The sequence below is a fragment of the Canis lupus genome, chromosome 10 (assembly GCF_003254725.2).
Source record: "Canis lupus dingo isolate Sandy chromosome 10, ASM325472v2, whole genome shotgun sequence".
NCBI lineage: Eukaryota > Metazoa > Chordata > Mammalia > Carnivora > Canidae > Canis > Canis lupus.
The window spans coordinates 44,142,713-44,161,780 of NC_064252.1; the positions used below are offsets into that span (position 1 = coordinate 44,142,713).

The 19,068-nt window shown below is 35.4% G+C and overlaps 1 protein-coding gene across 3 annotated transcripts in view; it reads right to left on the minus strand.

Annotated features, from left to right (window-relative positions):
- EIF5B (eukaryotic translation initiation factor 5B) overlaps positions 1-19,068 on the minus strand; it is an 85,753-nt gene that overhangs the window by 55,736 nt on the left and 10,949 nt on the right. For 2 of the 3 annotated variants that reach the window (XM_025464122.3, XM_025464117.3), the window contains exons 2-3: positions 223-348; positions 26-110 (exon numbers count right to left, since the gene is read on the minus strand). In XM_025464122.3, the coding sequence (XP_025319907.1) occupies positions 26-110; positions 223-348 (211 nt within the window). Of the gene's footprint in view, positions 1-25; positions 111-222; positions 349-12,921; positions 12,957-19,068 lie in introns of all 3 variants that reach the window. The other variant, XM_049115458.1, reaches the window with a different exon arrangement.

Sequence of the window (19,068 nt, forward strand, 5' to 3'; positions counted from 1 at the left end):
TAGGTAACAATGGTCTGTTTTTCACCTTTACTGCAGCACTTTCTCTGTCAGCTTTGATGCCTTGAGCTTCCCAAGACAATTCTTCCAGTTCTTTCAGGATATCATCTTCACTAGAAAATGATTAAAATATATTTTGAGGCACAGATTTAGTTTAATAAGTCAATCTAGTACCAACAAAGCTAATAAAAATCAAAGTCTTGAAACTTTGAAATATATACTTACTCAAAGTCTTGCCTTTTTTTCTCCTTTTTCTTTTTCCCCTTTGATTTTTGAGGTTCCTGTTCCTTGGCAGCACCAGCTCCTTCTATTTCTGCAGCCAAGGCATCAAGATCAATGTCATCCTTGGCACTTAAATGAAAACAAAAAAGACCAAAATGTTACTCGAGAGCAAAATAATCTATCACATTAACAGTGAACTTTTAAATCACTCAGCAAGTTCTTTCAAGACAATACTTGAGTAGTATCTACTTATCAATCAGCCTCCCTGCGTCTGTTTCAATATGGTTACTCTCAGAACTATAATAAATAGCTCCAAGTAAATCTAGGTAACAAGAGAAGGAAATCAACTTTGGTTGATACCAAATTTTTTTAATGTGTGTCTGAAACGAATTATTTATAAAATAGAGAGCTTAAAAGATAAAATGAGTCTTATTACTTTACTAATAACAACACCTAACTATTTGAACAGTTATTCATTTTTACTTGGAATAGTAGAAATTTTAGCACTGGAAAGAACTTTAGAGACCATCTAGTCTATTATCTCATTTTACAAACAAAAAAACTAAGATGCACAAAGTCTGAATGCCTTGAGCAAAACGTGACCATACATCTAATCTAAATGAATTAGGAATGGTTTACTAAATAAAACATGTAACATCCAAAAACCCAGAACCAAATCTGCTCACAATCTTTTACATTCTTGGTTTCATTTCTGGTTCTGTCCCACAATGTCCTCACCTACAAATATTGGAATAAATCAAACTAAGTTTCCATTAAAAACTACAAAAAACTAAGGAGGTCAGTCAGCCTGAGACCTACAAATATGAAAGGTAGATGAATCCAAATAAACGATACAATAAGAAAACAAAGACTTCATGCAACATGACCCCCTACTTTTACACACCTTATTATAAAAGTGCTTCATTTCAGCAAAGAAAATTTCTTAAGAATAAGTTTTAGCTCTATCAATAATTATAATTTAAGATTAATAAGACATTGAGGATATAAAATTTACTTTCAAGGATCTTGGAAGAGACAGATAGCAAATCAATAAACCAGGAATTGCAAAAGGCCAAATGCCAAGTGATGGAATTTATGCTTTCATAACAGTTGTCCAGACTGAAATATATTCTCTTCTTTCCTATATTTTAGACAATGTGTTTGAGGAAGATTATATAACACTGAACTGCTGCATTGGAAGTCATCTTCCTGAAGCATGAAATCCAACAATCAGAAAGTCAGACATTTCCTGGCAGAGGACAGGCCTAGAACCAAGTACTGAAAGAGTAACAAGAGTTGGCTGGACAAAGCAGATGTGCGTATCAGACACAAGAAGTACAAAAACCTAAAGACAAAGTGCATGATGTCTTAAGAAGATTCGTAAAAGAGTACCTGAACCAACTGAAATGTTTCTCATAAGTTATATATTTCTTGACCCAAGATCAAGAGATCCAGTAAAAGGGTGGGAACTAGACAAGTTATATTTAGCAATCTTCCCAGATAATAATGGGCCCAATATAAATAGTTATTCTTCTTTTTTAATAAATATAAAAACCAAGGCACAGAGAATTCACCCAGGATCAAGGCAGAGAGGAGATTTGAACCCAGAAGTTCTGACTCCACAGTAAGAGTCTGAACTCTGCTTACATAACCAAATTCGCATTTTAGAAAGCTACCTCTAGTATGACGTAGAATCCCAACTAGTTAGGAAGCAGGAAGACCAGTTATGGAGTTTTTATAGTTAATTATAATGAGAAATAATGAACACCAGACCTGCAGCAGTAGCAGGCAAGATGATGTAAGATAACTATTGAGGGGATCAATCAGCATGTAAGCAACCAACTGGATGGACTGTATACAGAAGAAAAAAAAAAAATCAAGAACCATCCTTAGGTCTCATTAAGTAACAGAAACTTAAGCCTGGCCAAGCATCAACCAGCAGTATCTCAAAGGCATTTCTGTCAGTATTTCATACCATAAAACCTTCTAAAAATAGGGTGAGATGGGAAGATGGTTAATGACTAAAGCTTGACACCTCACCTCCAAAAATTTGCCAGATCTCAGCTGAACTACATTCATCTTATCAGAATAGCTTGTGACTAAGCTATATTTCCAGAGCATTTACTTGGTATAATTTAGCTTTATGACAAGTATTACTGAAACAAACATCTCCAGAGTAACAGTATATAGGACTACCTTTGTATGCTGTTGAGTCTGAAAGGCTTCCTCTGCCTAGTAATGAAAGACTGACAGTTTTTGAGTGCTTATCGTATACTAAAGCATTGTGCTGATCAACTGCTAGATATACTATATATCATTTACTCCAACTTTATGAAGTTAAAGCTTAAAGATGCTAGAACTTACACAAGGATAGAAAATAGCAAACCAAGAACTCAAGCACAAGTCTGACACCAGAATTGTACTACCTTCCTTAAAAATGGGAAATCAGGAGGCTGGCCAGCCAGCCTGGGGGTGGGGTGGGGTGACTATAAAAAAAAATGGGAAATCATGAGGCACCTAGGTGGCTCAGCGGTTGAGTGTCTGCCTTCGGCTCAGGTCGTGATCTTGGGGTCCTGGGATTGAGTCCTGCATCGGGTTCCCCACAGGGAATCTTTCTCTCCCTAGGTTTCTGACCTTCTCTCTGTCTCTCATGAATAAATAAATAAATAATTTTAAAAAGAGGGGATATATCAAGTTTCTGAAATTGTTTGAAAAATTCAAACATAGCTACAAAATACATCAGTGATACACAACACAACTTAAGTCTTAACCACGATGGTTTCTAAAGTGTTCCTTCAATATGCACTGAACTTTCTGCCCCAGTCTCAGGAAGAGGTCCTAAAAAGTCAACCATACTACAATGACTGGACATGAAAGTGACATACGTATCATATCAGTGATATAAGTTGAAACTGTATACCTACATTTTCAGTGATACTCCTATATCCACCCACTACAAACTACAGCTTTAAGATTTCAATAAACTTAGTCAAATCTAAAATCCAGTCATGTTGATAATAAAAGCTTTAAAACCTTTAAGAATTCTGTAAAAGCATTTTTCTGTAGGTATGTCTTTCTGCAAACCACTTATTTTCCCCCTTAACAAAGCTGTAACATTTCTATTGTTTCCTGTGACAGCCCTCAATTCTTTACTCTAAATTTACCACTGTTTCACAGAAATAAAAGACAAGGGGGATCCCTGGGTGGCTCAGAGGTTTAGCGCCTGCCTTTGGCCCAGGATGTGATCCTGGAGTCCCGGGATTGAGTCCCACGTCGGGCTCCCAGCATGGAGCCTGCTTCTCCCTCCTCCTGTGTCTCTGCCTCTCTCTCTCTCTGTGTCTATCATAAATAAATAACCCTTTAAAAAAAAAAAAGAAAAAAAAAGAAATAAAAGGCAATTTCCTACTGTACTCATGTTTTCACAGGCCACATTCCTCCACTAAGACAATAAAAATGTTACAACTTAGTGGCCTTAAAAAATAAAGTTATTAAAAAGTTATGTGTAGATTTTCAAGAAACAAAGTATTTTCTAAAGTGGGTTTATCATTTAATATTCACATCAGCACTGTGTGGAGATTTCCATTCTTTTTGAACATCCCAATCAGTATTTGATATTATGGCTACTATTCCTTTAAGATACTCTAATAGATTATACGGTGATACCTCCTCATAGTTTTCAGTTGCATTTCCTTAAAGGCTAGGGTAATTAAACATCTAATCATGTGTTATCATTTATACATACTAGTCAATGAATTGTCTGTTCATATCTTTTGCCTATTTTGTAATTGGACTTGGGCTGATTTAATGTTGAGTTTTGAGAACTCTTTTTATGTTCTGAGTCATTGGTTAAATATGGTTTATATATATTTTCTTCCAGCCTGTAGCTCATCTTTCAACAGGGTAAAATTTTTATCAAAGCAAAAAAATTTTAATTTTCATGAGACATCCTTTAACAAAATTCCCTTTATGAATCATGCTTTCGGTGTCATAACTAAGAATGTTTCACTATGCCCTAGGTCTTAAAACCTGTTATCTTCAAAAAGTTGTGTACCTTAATGTTTTATATTTAAATCTAGGATCCATTTTAATCTAGTACCCATGGGTACTCAAATTATTTCAGCAACATTTTAAATTATCCATCCTATACTGAACTGCTTTTGCACTTTTGTCAAAAATCGCTTAGCTGTATTTGTACAGGGCTATTCCTGAGCTCTTTATTCTGCTCTACTGATCTATGTGTCTCTCTCCCTCTGACATCAACAGTCATGATTAATGGAACTACACAGTAAGTTTTGAAATCAGGTGGAATGACTCCCTCCCTTTATTATTCACTGTAAGAACTGTGTTTTATCTATTTTCAACTTTAACTTTTCAAATATAGTTTAGAATAATCTTGTGTGTGTGTGTATATATATATATATACACAATATATATACACAATCTTGCTAAAATTTTAATAGAAATTGTGTTAACTATATACAAAGATCTGAAGAGAACATCTTCGTTAAGTTTATACAGTGGAAGACAATAGGTTTCTCCATTAATTTAGATCATTGATTTCTTTCATCAGTGTTTTAACATTTTCACAAAGCTAGTATTTTTTTAAATAATGGGAAATTTTAAAATTCAATTTCTACGTACACATTACGAATGTGTAAAAATATGATTAGATCCTTATGTTGATCTGGTATACTGCAACCTTGCTGAACTCACATATTAGTTCTAAGTTTTAAAATGGATTGAGATTTTCTAGAAACATCATTCATTTGCATATAAGAACAGTTTTAATCCTTTCTGATCTGCACTCTTTTTATTTTTCTTTCTTTATTGCACTGACTAGAACTAGTGCTATGTTGACAGTGATGAAAGCAAACATCCTTGCCTTGTTCCCAATCTCAGAGAAAAACAAGTTTTTCACCTCTAAATATGTGAGCTACAGGTTTTTCATATTCTTTTTCAATATAAAAAGGTTTCCCTCCATTTCTAGTTTTCTGAGTTTATTATGAATGGGTGATATATTTTGGCTAAAACTTTCTGTATCAAAAACAAAAGAATTTTTTAAAGTTTTCTGGATCAATTAGTATAATCATAAATAATTTTTCTTCTTTAACCTGTCAATGGGGCATGTTTATGTTGATTGGTTTCTGAATAATGAACCAGTCTTGCATCAATTGAATTCACTTGTTCATGGTATTTCTTCTTATATAATGCCAAGATATATTTATACTCAATTCTATTTGTTAATATAATATCACTAGCAACTTTTGCGATCTAGATTTATAAGGATATCAGCTTGTAGTTTTCTTTTTGTGCATACCACTTCTGACTGGCTTTTGTATCAGGGTAATACTAGTTTCATAAAAAGATCTTGGAAGGGTCTCCTCTCCCATTTTCCAGAAATGATTGTATAGAATTGATATTAATTCTTTAAACATTTGGTAGAAATCCCCAGTAAAACAGCCACACTCTGGAGATATGTTTCTCAGAACATTTTAAATTATGTATTCAACTTCCTTAAAATGCATAAGGCTCTTCATATTGTCTATTTTGGGACACCTGGGTGGCTCAGCAGTTTAGCACCTGCCTTCCACCCAGGGCGTGATCCTGGAGTCCGGGATCCAGTCCCACATCAGGCTCCCTGGATGGAGCCTGCTTTTCCCTCTGCCTGTGTTCTCTGCCTCTCTCTCTCTGTCTCTCATGAATGAATGAAATAAATACAATGTTTAAAACAACAACAACAACTTGTCTATTTCATTTTGGTGAGTTTCAATAGTTTGAGAAGTTAATCTATTTCATCAAAGTTATCAAAGTCATGTGTATAGTAGAGTTATTCAAAGTACCTTTTTTTTTTTTAATCCTTTTGATGTGTGGCTATAATACCATCCCCTATTTCATCCTTAAAGGCCTGTATCTAGTAAACAAGTTGAGTCACTAATTTGTAACCTTCCAAAAGAAAGCTCTAGGCCCAAGTAATTTTACTGGTGAATTATAGCACTTGAAAAAAATAAAAGCAGAGTCTTAACTCATTCTGGGAGGCATTACCCAATACCAAAATCAAAAACAGGGTAAGGAAAACTACAAATATCACTGAACAACAAAGATGTCAACGCCCTCAAAAAAATTAGGAAACTGAAACCCACAATGTATAAAATGAATTTTACACTACGACCAACTGGAATTTATTTCAGATATGCAAGATTTAAATACAAGAAATACTGTGAACTACTATATACCAACAGATTCAATAACTTAAGAGGAAATGGACCAATTCCTAGACAAACTACTAAAATAGATTCAAAAAAGCAGAAAATCTGAATAAGGGCAGCCCCGGTGGTACAGCAGTTTAGCACCTCCTGCAGCCTGGGGTGTGATCCTGAGGACCCAGGGTCGAGTCCCACGTTGGGCTCCCTGCATGGAGCCTGCTTCTCCCTCTGCCTGTCTCTGCCTCTCTCTCTCTCTCTCTCTCTCTCTCTCTCTGCCTCTCGTGAATAAATAAGTAAAAAAAAAAGAAAAGAAAAGAAAAGAAAAAAGAAAATCTGAATAAACCTTAACAAATAACTGAGAATCATTAATCTAAAAGTTTCCTACTAAGAAAAGCCCAGGCCCAGATAGCTTCACTGGTGAATTCTAGGGTACATTAAAGAATTAACTTCGATCCTTCACAAACTCTTTTTGCTCAGAGAAAAAGAGAAGGGGGGAGGAGGTGGGAGGGAAAAGAGAACACTGAGGTCAATATTATCCAGATAACAAAACTAGACAAAGACATAAGGTACAGATGAGTATTGGTATGTACAAATATTCTCAACCAAATACTACCAAACCAAATCCAGCCACATAAAAAAAAGACAACATATCACAAACAAGCAGAATTCAGGAATGTAAGGTTGGATTTAATATACATAAAAGCAGTACTACCAACCACATCAACAGGCTATGGGGAAAAAAAACAAACAAACCTATAATCATACTAACTGCCACACAAAATTTTATAAAAACCAACCAATTTTATAAATTTTATAAAACCAACACCTATTCATATAAAAATACTCAGCAAATAATAGAGATCAAGACCTAAACAGAAGGATATTCCATGATCATGAACTGAAGATAATATAGTTGTCAATTCTTGCTCTCATGATCTATTCAACCACTTTGCAAATATCAACAAACTGATTTGACACATTAAATGAAAAAGCAAAAGACTCTGAATAGTCAAAACAATACTTCAAAACAAAGTTGGAGGACTCCACCCTATTTCAAGACTTACTACAAAGCTTATTATCAAGACAATGGAGTAAAAAAGAAGCAAATTCTGTTGACAATGGGTTTGGCAATGAGGTTTAAGATAAAATATAAACCAAAAGCAGAACCCTTAAGAGAAAAAATGGTAATCTGAACTCTATTTAAAACTTTTCCTGAGAAGAATACTGATAAGAAAATGAAAACAAACTGCACAGTAAGAGAAAGAGAAAACACAGGCATACCTTCCTTTATTGTGCTTCATGGATACTCTGTTTACAAACTAAAGATTTGTGGCAAGCCTGCATGGGGTATTTTTCCAAGAGCACTTGCTCATATTGCGCCTCTGTGTCACATTTTGGTAAAGGTCACAAATGTTTACATTATACTCGTTATGGTGATCTGTGATCAGTGATCTTTGATGTCACTATTGTAATTGCTTTCAAGCACCACAAATCACACCCACTTAAGACAGCAAACTTAAATGGTGTGTGTGTTCAGACTGTCCCACCAACCAGCCATTTCCACCATGTATCTCCTTCTCCTCAGGACTCCCTATTCTGAGATGCATCAGTATTGAAATTAAGCCAACTGATAACCCTACACTGGCCTCTTAGGTGTTCAAGGAAGTGTTATACACCTCTCACTTTAAATCGAAAGCTGGAAATGAGTAAGCTCAGTGAAAAAAAGTATGTTGAAAGCTGAGACAGGCTGAAAATTAGGCCCCTTTTACCAACCAGCCAGCCTAACTGTGAATGCAAAGGATAAGCTCTTAAAGAAAATTAAAAGTGCTTCTCCAGTGAACACACAAATAATAAAGTGAAACAACCTTATCTTATGGAGAAAGTTTTAGTGGCCTAGATAGATGATCAAATCAGCCACACATTTCCTTAAGCCAAAGACTAATCAAGAATGCCCTAACTCTCTTCAATTCAATGAAGGCTCAGAGAAGTGAGGAAACTGCAAAAGAGAAGTATGAAGCTAGCAGAGGTTTGGTTCATGAGGATGAAGGAAAGAAGCCATCTTCCATAACATTCCATAACATCGAGATACAGGGTGAGAAGCAAGATGTAGAAACTGGCAAGTCATCCAGGAGATCTAGCTCAAACCATGACTGAAAGTGGCTACAGTGAACAACAGGTTTTCAAGTGTAGACAGAACAGCCTCACAATGGAAGATGCCATATACAACTTTCATAGCAGCTCATGGATGAAAGTAATTTTGGTTTACCAAGTCTCATTATGTAAGAAATATATTTTGTTAGGCTATAGCTGCCATAGATAGTGATTCCTCTGATGGATCTGAGCACAGAAAACTGAAAACCTTCTGGAAAGGATTCACCATTCTAGGTATCATAAAAACATTTATGATTCACGTGTAGGGATCAAAAATATCAACATTAACAAAAATTTGGAAGTCAGTTGATTCAAACCCTCATGGGTCATTTTGAGGGGTTCAAGACTTCAGTGGAGGAAGTAACTGTAGATGTGGTTGGAAACAGCAAGAAAATTAGAAGTGGAACCTGAAGATATAACTGAAATGCAATCTCATGACAAAATTTTAACAGATGGAGTTGCTGCTTATGGATGAGCAAAGAAATGATTTCTTGAGATGGAATTTACTCTAGGTGAAAATGCTGTGAAGACTGTTGAAATGACAATGGATTTAAAATATTACATAAACTTAACTGATAAAGCAGCAATGGGATTTGTTGCAATTTTCAAAGAAGTTCTGCTGTGAGTAAAAACACAAATGCTATCAAACAGCATCGCACGCCACAGAAATATTCATGAAAAAGTCAACTGATAAAGTTTATTGCTGTCCTCTTTTAAGAAACTGCCACAGCCACTCCAACTTCAGAAACTAGCAACCAGTGTGATTAATCAGCAGTCATTAATACTGAGGCAAGACCCTACTCCAACAATTATGAACTGCTTAGCATTTTCTAGCAATAAAGTACTTTTATGTTAATGTACATCCTTTTAGACATAATTATTTTTTGCACACAATAGACCACAGTTAGACTACAGTATATTATAAACATAATTTTCTTATGCACTAGGAAACCAGAGAACTGATTTGACTTGGTTTATTGGTCTAGAATCAAATTTGTAATCTCTCTGAGGTATGCCTGTATTTGCAAAACACTACTGGCTGAAGTACTTGTATCCAAAATGTGGGGGGAAAAATTTTTAAAACAATAAAAAAAAGAACCCAATTAAAATATGAATAAAGATCTTCATAGTCACTTGACAAAAAAGATACATAAGTGGCAAAAGAAAAAAAGAGATAAAATGCTCATTTGTCATTAGGAAATGCAAATTAAAACAAAGAGATAGCACTTCATACCTACCAGAATGACTGAAATCCAAGAAACTGGCAGTATCAATTGCTGGTGACAATGCAAAATAGCTGATTCTAGGCTTCGGGTGAGCATGGAGCATCTTGTAATACCAGAAAGTAAGTGATTAACATCTCCTCCCTACCTACCCCTCCCATCCCTACCAAAAACAATGAGTGTGTAACCAAAGGAATGTAGAAACCAAGTGAAAGAGCACGAGATGGCCAACAAGAGGAAAAAATTAATTTCTTAATTAGAGCAACAAATATAGCATTAGATTATAAGCCAAAGTATAAAATATTATCCCCAAGTCCATACTATTAAGAGGTAAATGAATAAGTGGAGAGACAAGTCTCCGATGCAGAAGAATTCTAAGTCATACCATCATCAAGGAAATGGATAGTTTCCCACCTAAGTATAAGCAACATACAGTGGTTTACTTCCAAAGAGTACAGTACGGAAAAAGGAAGAAAAGAGTAACTTACAACTGAAAAGCCTGACAAATACAGCCAAACGATCAAGGTCAGAATAGTAATATGTTGACATCTTCTCAAAGATAAGAGGGTCCAAGGAAAAATGACAATCATTTACAAACACTCCACAGAAAATATTTTGCTGTAAATCTAAGAAAACATGTACAGAATTTGTATGCTGAAAATTACAAAATGTTAATAAAAGAAATTCAAGACAATCTTACTAAAATGAAGAGATACCAAGTTCATGAACTAGGAGACTCAACACAGTAAAGATATCAAGATGTCAGTTCTGCCCAAAAATGACATTCAAGTTTTAGCAATTCCAACAAAAATCTCAACAAGATTTGTGGGACATTGCCAATATACACAAGACTACCATAAAATTTATATGGAAAACTAAAACAACCAGAATTGCTAAAACATTTTGGAAAAGGGCTAAATAAAAGATGACTTCAGCAAATTTTGAGACTAAATCTATAGCTAGAATAACCAAGACAGTGGTTTTTCAGACGTAAAGAAACAAGTATCAACAGAACAGAAGAGGGAATCTCAACTGAAAAAGGTGCAGAAAGCAAATGAAGAATGACAGCCTTTCAACAAATGATGCTGGAGCAAATGGACATCTATTCATACAAAAAAAAAAATTAACTCTAATCTCAGTACTTATACAAAAATGAACTCAAGATACAGAACAGACCTAAATGTAAAACACAAAAAGTATAATTTAGTGGGGTGGGGGTGGGGGTAGAAGTGAGATGGGGACAGGGATGACACAACATTTGGGATCAGCACTAAGCAGTTTTTAAGACTTCCTGAAATTAAAGGTACAATCCAAAATAAACTGGGACCTCATCAAAAAAACAAACAAACAAACAAACAAACAAAAAAAACAAACCTGGGGCCTTATCAAAATCAAAAACTTTAGGGTGCCTCAGTGGCTCAGTCACTTAAGCATCTGCCTTCAGCTCAGGTCATGATCCCAGGGTCCACCACATCTGGCTTTCTCCTGAGCAGGGAATCTGCTTCTCCCTCTCCCTCTATTCCTCGCCCCTGTTCATGCTCGCTCCTCTCTAATTAAAAAATGAAATATTTAAAAAAATAAAAAATAAAAATAAATAAACTTTGGATATGCACGAGACCATCTGAAGAGAATGAGAAAACAAACCACAGAGAAGGAGAAAATATTTGTGAGCCACATTCTAGAAAAGGACTGGTATCTAGAATACATAAATAAAACTCAACAGTAAAAAAACTAACAATGTGATTTAGAAAATGGGCAAAGGCATGAAAAGACATTTCACTGAAGAGCACTTACATATGGCAAATAAAAATGTTCCACATCATCAGGCATTTGGGAAATACAAAATGATATCACTACACACCTCTTGACAAAAAAGTGATAATAACCAATGTTGGTGAGGATATACAGGATCTGAATTATTCACACATTGCTGGTGGAAATGTAAACTGGTATACAGCCACTCTGAAAAATAGTCTGTAATGTTCTTATAAAACTAAAAATGTACTTACCATATGACCCAGCAACTGTACTCTTGTGCATTTATCCCTTAGCAATGAAAACTTATCTCATGCAGAATCTTGTACACAAATGTTTGTAGTGGTTTTATTTGCAATAGCCAAAAATAAAAAATAATTCAAATGTCCTTTAATGAGTGACTGGTTAAATAAACTGTGGCTCATCCCCATTCCATGGAATACCATTAAGCAATAAAATGTAAAAAACTATCAGTACATGCAACAACTTGGATGAAATCACAAAAGAATTAGGCTGACTGGAAAGAAGCCAATCCCCAAAGGTCACGTATATACAAGATTCCATTTATACAACATTTTAAAAAGAAAAAATTTTACAAATGTAGAACAGATTCGAGGTTACCAAAGGTTGGGATGGGCAAGGAAGGGGAGGCACATAGGAAGGAGATGAATACAGTCACGCATGAACAACATGAGGGATTCCTACAGTGATGTTCTGTATTTTGACTAGGGTAGTGAATACACAAATACACAGGTGAAAATACTGTATAGCACTAAACACAAATGAAGCTGAGCAATTTGAATATGGTCAGTGAATTGTATCAATGTTAATATCCAAGTTCCAGTATTGTAATATAGTCTTGCAAGATGTTACCATGGTGGGGAAACTGGGTAAAAGGTATAAAGATCTCTCTGTATTATCTTTTTACAACTACATGTGAATCTATAATTATCTTAAAAGTTTCATTTAAAAAATACAGTATTAAAATGGCAAGTCAAATTGAGGAAAAAAATTTTGCAATACATAAACCTGATACAGGATTTGTCTGTAATACATAAAAAAAAACTACAAGCCAATATGAAACAATGTAATTTTTTAAATGGATGAATGATTTGAACAGTTAACCAAATGAGATTCAAAAATGGCAAATAAGCACATAACAAGATGGTCAACGTAAGAAAATGTCAATTAAAGCCACAATGAGATGCCACTACACAGCCAACAAGATGACTAAAAAAAGACTGATAATACTAGTATTGAGAGAGGATGTGAAGCAACTGGAACACATCCTTAGAGGGAATGCAAAATTGGCACAGCTACTTTGGAAGAGACAGTTTGGCAGTTTTTTAAAGTTAAACATACACACTTACCATATGACCCAGCAATCCCACTCCTAGGTATTTACCTAAGAGAAATGAAAACATATGTCCACACAAAGACTTGTACTTAAATATTCACAGATTTATTCATAATCACAAGAAGCTGCAAACAACGCAAATATCTACCAGATAATTATAAACAAATTGTCATCTATCCACATACTGCACTACTACTTAACAATAAAAGAATTAGTGTTACATATACCAACATGGATAATCTCAGAAGTATTACATTAAGTGAAACTCTGCCAGCCAATAAAGGCTATATACTGATTCTACTTTTATGGATTTCTGGAAAAGGGAAAACTATGGTGAACCCCCCCCCCCCCAAAAAAAAAGAGGAGAACAACAACAACAACAACAACAACAACAATACAAAAGCAAAAAACTCCAGTGACTTCTGGCCAAAAGCCAGTTGTAGGGGAAAAAGAACCACCTACAAAGGATCATAAAGAAACTTTTTGGGCTAATGGAAATATTCCTGTATCATGACTACAGTGAGGGATACAGAACTGTACACATTTATCAAAACTTATCAACTGCACCCTTAAAATTCGTGAATTTTACGTCAATTACACCTCAAAAAAAAGTGTTAATTTGAATTTCTAGTAATACTATAAAAACAGCTGAGAAGTTACAGAGTGCATTTTTATCAGTTTAAACACTTATGGTTAAAAGCATGTAAAACCAAATTTTTTATCCCATTTTTATAAGTTATGAAAAATAAATATAAACCTGTATCTCCTAACACCTTAATTTCTATTAACATGATATAATGTATAACTAAAATAATCTTACTATGAAGTAATCTTTTACAAACATGGTATTTCTTGGGGTTCCTGGGTGGCTCAGTCGGTTAAGTGTCTGACTCTTGGTTTTGGCTCATGTCATGATCTCAGAGTTATGAGATCAAGCCGGGCACTGGACTCTGCACTCAGCACAGTCTGCCTGAGATTCTCTCTCCCTTGTCCTTCTTGCTCATGCTCACTCATTTTCTCTCTCTAAAATAAATCTTTAAAAACAGGCTATTTCTTTATTAACTGTATTCAGGCATATACTCAACTTTGTTTTGGGCTTCTCAGAATTAAATAAAAGTCATAGATAAAAACATACTTCATTTTCAGATCAACAGAGTAAAGCCTTTTGAAGACACAAAACTTTACCCAAAAAAAAGTTCACTGAAAACAAGTAAAAGAAAAATTAACCTATGTGCAAATCTCCTCTCAATTCCAAATTTGGCAAATTTAATAATGACAGGCATTTTCCACTAAAAAGTCTAATATAAAGTTAGACAAGAACATAGAAAATGCAACTCTTGCCAAACTATTCCATAAAAAGTCTTCAAGCAAAAAAAAAAAAAAAAAAGTCTTCAAGCTTCCTAAGACTTTCCCCTATCAACCCCCTTCTCCAGTGCCTCACTACCCCCTGTGGATCTTTTACAATCTGGCTCAAAAGGTCTCTGACACTGAGAAATGGGGGTCTGTCACCTTCACTTTAACATGGAGCTGTGTAAATGATCTATAGACTATGGCATAAATGATGTTACAGTTCCTGGACCCACACCTTTCCCTGGCAGCATCTACTTCACGACTTTTGAGATATTCACTGACAAATTAATGAAGATGTCCAGACCACAGAGAGATCAAAGATGTTCCAGCTGAAGTCCCAACCAAGAGTTACTATCATCATACACCGGAAGTGAAGTGCCAAATGAGGTAGTCTTTAAGATGACTCCCTTACAGCCACCATTTATCTGCAATCACATGAGAGACCCCAAGTGAGATGCACCTGAGCCCAGTCAGAACCAAGAGATAATGATTTTTATTATTTTAAGCCACTTAGTTTAGAATGACTTATGATGTAAAAATAAATGGAGCACCTATATATTTCTTCCTATTCCTAATCAATACCAAGGCCTATAAAAAATGGAAAGCACTTCTACAGAAAGAGATAAAATCCAAAACACAACACTCCTTCCTCTCTACTCACCCATGATGAAAAATATAAATTAACCATAATCTCAAAGCACTGAGAGAAAGAACAGTCATGGATAACCCTGTTACTACCTCTTTTCACTTTACTTCGGTTTCCACTCATCCCCCTAACTTTTATTAAGATTTTGGGATGCCTGGGTGGCTCCGTGGTTGAGCGTCTGCCTTTGGCTCAGGGAATGATCCCGGAGTCCCAGGATCGAGTCCCACATCGGGCTCCTTGCATGGAGCCTGCTTCTCCCTTTGCCTGTGTCTCTGCCTCTCTCTCTCTCTCATAAATAAATAAAATCTTAAATATATATATATATATTTTATTTGAGAGAAAGACAGTGCGTGTGCATACACATGAGCAGGTTTGGGGTGGAGGAGCAGAGGGGAAAGAGGGAGAGAGAGAAAATCTGAAACAGACTTTGGCTGAGGGCAGAGCCCAACTCAGGCTTGACTCCAGGACCCTAAAATCATGACCTGAGCTGAAATCAAGGGTCTGACATACTTAACTGACTAAACCACCTGGGTGCCCCTCATCTCCCCAACTCTTACCAACAGTAACAAACAAGAGGAAAAGCATAATGAGAAATCCCATTCTTTACTCCTAACTCTATCCTACTAATATTAGTAATAAGGGAAGCAAAGAAACAGACCTGCCTATATGCCTTTTAGTATTTCTCCAATCTCCATCTCTTCTTACCCAGCATTCCTTGATCATCAACAGTTACATGTGCAAAGAAGGAAAATAAGACAAAAGAAGGAAAAGCCTCAATAATCATTGCTCCTCACTAGCTCCCATCACTGGCATAACCAGTAACTACCAGAAGTACTCACTTCCTACTCCCTCAATGGAGTTCTATCTTATACAACCCATTAATTCAGAGCTACCTATACATACCTTAGGAAGGGGGAAAAAAGCCCTCCCAGCTTACTATTTTTTTTATGAACTAAGTTCTGACATCTTTAAAAGGTATAGGAAACCATACTGCTACTTTCATTGTACAATGCAAACAGAATGTATCTTACTGCCTTCCACAAAATTCAGCCTAATTCATCACTTTCTAAATACCTATGTTAAAGTGACAGTGCAAGAACAAGCATAGGTATAATATTGCAGACCCTCAAATACACATAACCTAATAAGTTCATTCATAGTATAGATTCTAACATGTCTAACTATAAAAATCACTCTAAGGCATTTTTTTTTTTCAAACTGGAGTACTCTCAATGTGAGTGAGGGAGTACAAGGGGAGAAATGGGATGCAGGATTATGGATAATTTCAGAAGTCTAAAAATTCTCTTGTTTTATCTGTTAATTTCAATTTGATTATTAAAGATTTAAGATAAACATACCACAAACCATACAGATGCCAATTTATCACACTGTACTGTCACAGAATATCAACCCAAGCTTCTGTTTGCAAACCTCCACTTGACTTAAGATGAAAGAGATCAGGAGCAAACTTAATATGTAAACATTTTACCAACAAAAGAGGTTATAAAACAAAACTTAAAATCATTAGTTCGAATTGAAAAAGTTATTAGAAAAATTGAGTGCTTGCTGAACTCAAAAGAAGTCCATTACAGGAGGCAGTATATTCACAATAAAATGGTCAATTTAGATCCTGCTACTCAAAAAATTACTCCATGATAAGCAGCAACAATATCATCTCATTAGAAATCCAAAACTTCAGGTCCCACCCCAGACTCAATGAATCAAAATATCCATTTTAATGAGATCCACAAGTGAATCACATTAAAGTTTGCGAAGCACTAATTTAAAGCAGTAACACAAGGGCGCCTGGGTGTCTCAGTAAGTTAAACATCTGCCATCAGCTAGGACCATGATCCCAGCGTCCTGGGATCAGAGCCCCAAATAAGACGCTCTGCTCAGTGGAGAGCCTGCTTCTCCCTCTCCCTCTGCCTGCTGCTCCCCCTGGTTGTGCTCTGTCAAATAAATAAATAAAATCTTAAAAAAAAGAACAACATAACGGAATCGTCTTTCATGTCAATGCTGCAAATTTAAACTTAAAAAAAAACTTATAGTTCTTACTATTTGATACGAGTATTTGAGGTCTCACATTTGCATAAGAAATACAAGTTTATATTTAGCATTATGCCTGTAGTTATATATAGATGCTATTGATAATTTAGGCTAACACTCTGAATTAGTATCTTAAGAAAGGACATAATTTATGCTCTAAAATAATTGTTCAGGGGATCCTGGGTGGCTCAGTCAGTTAAGCATCTGCTTTAGGCTCAGGTCATGATCCCAGGGTCCTGGGATCCAGCCCCACATCTAATAAGGGTCAAGTATCCAGAATATACAAAGAATTCTTAAAACTCAACCTTAAAAATACAACTTAAAAATGAGTAAACAACTTACACAGAATTTGTCCAAACAAGACATACAAATTGTTAGTGAATACATTAAAAAAATGTTCATCATTAGTAACCAGGGAAATGCAAATCAATACCGCTTCACAATTACTAGGATGGCTATTAAAAAAAGGGAGCGGGACAAATGCACTGGCAAAGGTATGAAGAAATAAGAACCCTTTTACATTGCTGGTGGAAATGTAAAATGGTGTTGCCATTGTAAGAAGTCTGGTGATTCTTCCAACAACATTTTTCACAAAACTAGAACAAATAATACTGAAACTTAAATGGAACCACAAAAGACTACAACTAGCCAAAGCAAGCTTGAAAGGGGGGAAAAAGCTATAGTATTCACAATCCCTGATTTCATGACATACAAAGCTGTAGTAATCAAAACAGTACGATACTGGCACAAAAATAGGCATACAGAACAGAGAGCCCTAAATTAATTGAATTATATGATTAATTAATCTATGACAAAGCAGGCAAGATATAAAATGGGGAAAAGACAGTCTATTCAATAGTCCTGGGAAACCTGGACATGTAAAGAACAAAACTGGACCACTTTCTAACATCACACACAAAAATAAACTCAAAACAGATTAAAGACCTAAATGTAAGACCTGAAACCATAAAATTCCTAGAAGAGAACACAGGTAGTAATTTCCCTGACATCAGCTGTAGCAACATTTTTCTAGATGTCTCCTAAGGCAAGAATATATTGGACTATATTGAAATAAACTTTTGTGCAGTGAAGAAAACCATCAACATAACCTAAAGAAAACCTATTGAATGGAAGAAAATATCTGCAAATGATATATCCAATAAGGAATTAATATTCAAAATGAATACAGAACTTCTACAATCCAACGCAAAAAAAACCCCCAAATAATGATTAAAAATAGGCAGAGGACCTGAATAGACTTTTTTCCAAAGACATCTAGATGGCAAACAGACATAGGAAAAAATGCTCAACATCATTCATCATCAGGGAAATGCAAATCAAAAGCACAAGGAGTTATCACCTTACAACTGTCAAAATGGATAGTATCAAAAACACATGAAGTGTTGGTGAGGATGTAGAGGAAAAAAGAACCCTCGTGCATTGTTAGTGGGAAAGTAAATCGGTGCAGCCACTGTGGAAAACAGTATGGAGGTTCCTCAAAAACTTAAAAACTGAAATATGATGGGACACCTGGGTGGCTCAGCGGTTGGGCACCTGCCTTCGGTTCAGGTCTGATCCCAGGATGCAGGATCGAGTCCCACATTGGACTCCCTGCGAGGAGCCTGCTTCTCCCTCTGCTTATGTGTCTGCCTCTCTCTCTCTCTGTGTGTCTATCATGAATAAATAAATCTTTAAAAAAAATAGAAATACGATATGATCCAGTAATTTCACTACTTACTCAAGCTAAATGAAAACACGAATTCAAAAAGATATATGCACCCCAATATTTACTGCAACTTTATAATAGTCAAGATATGGAAGTAATCCAAGTGTCCCATCGATAGACAAATTAATTAGGAAAATGTGGTATGTGTTTAAAATGAAATATCATGCAGCCATAAAAAAGGACGAGATCTTACCATTTATGACATGAAGAGACTGAGAAGGTATTATGGTAAGTGAAAAAAGTGAGATTTACAAAGACAAATACCATATAATTTCACCCATGTGGAATCTAAAAAAATAACCATGAATAAATAAAAAGCAGAATTAGATCTATAAATATGGAGACCAAACTGACGATTGCCAGAGGGGAAAGGACAGAAGAATGGGTAG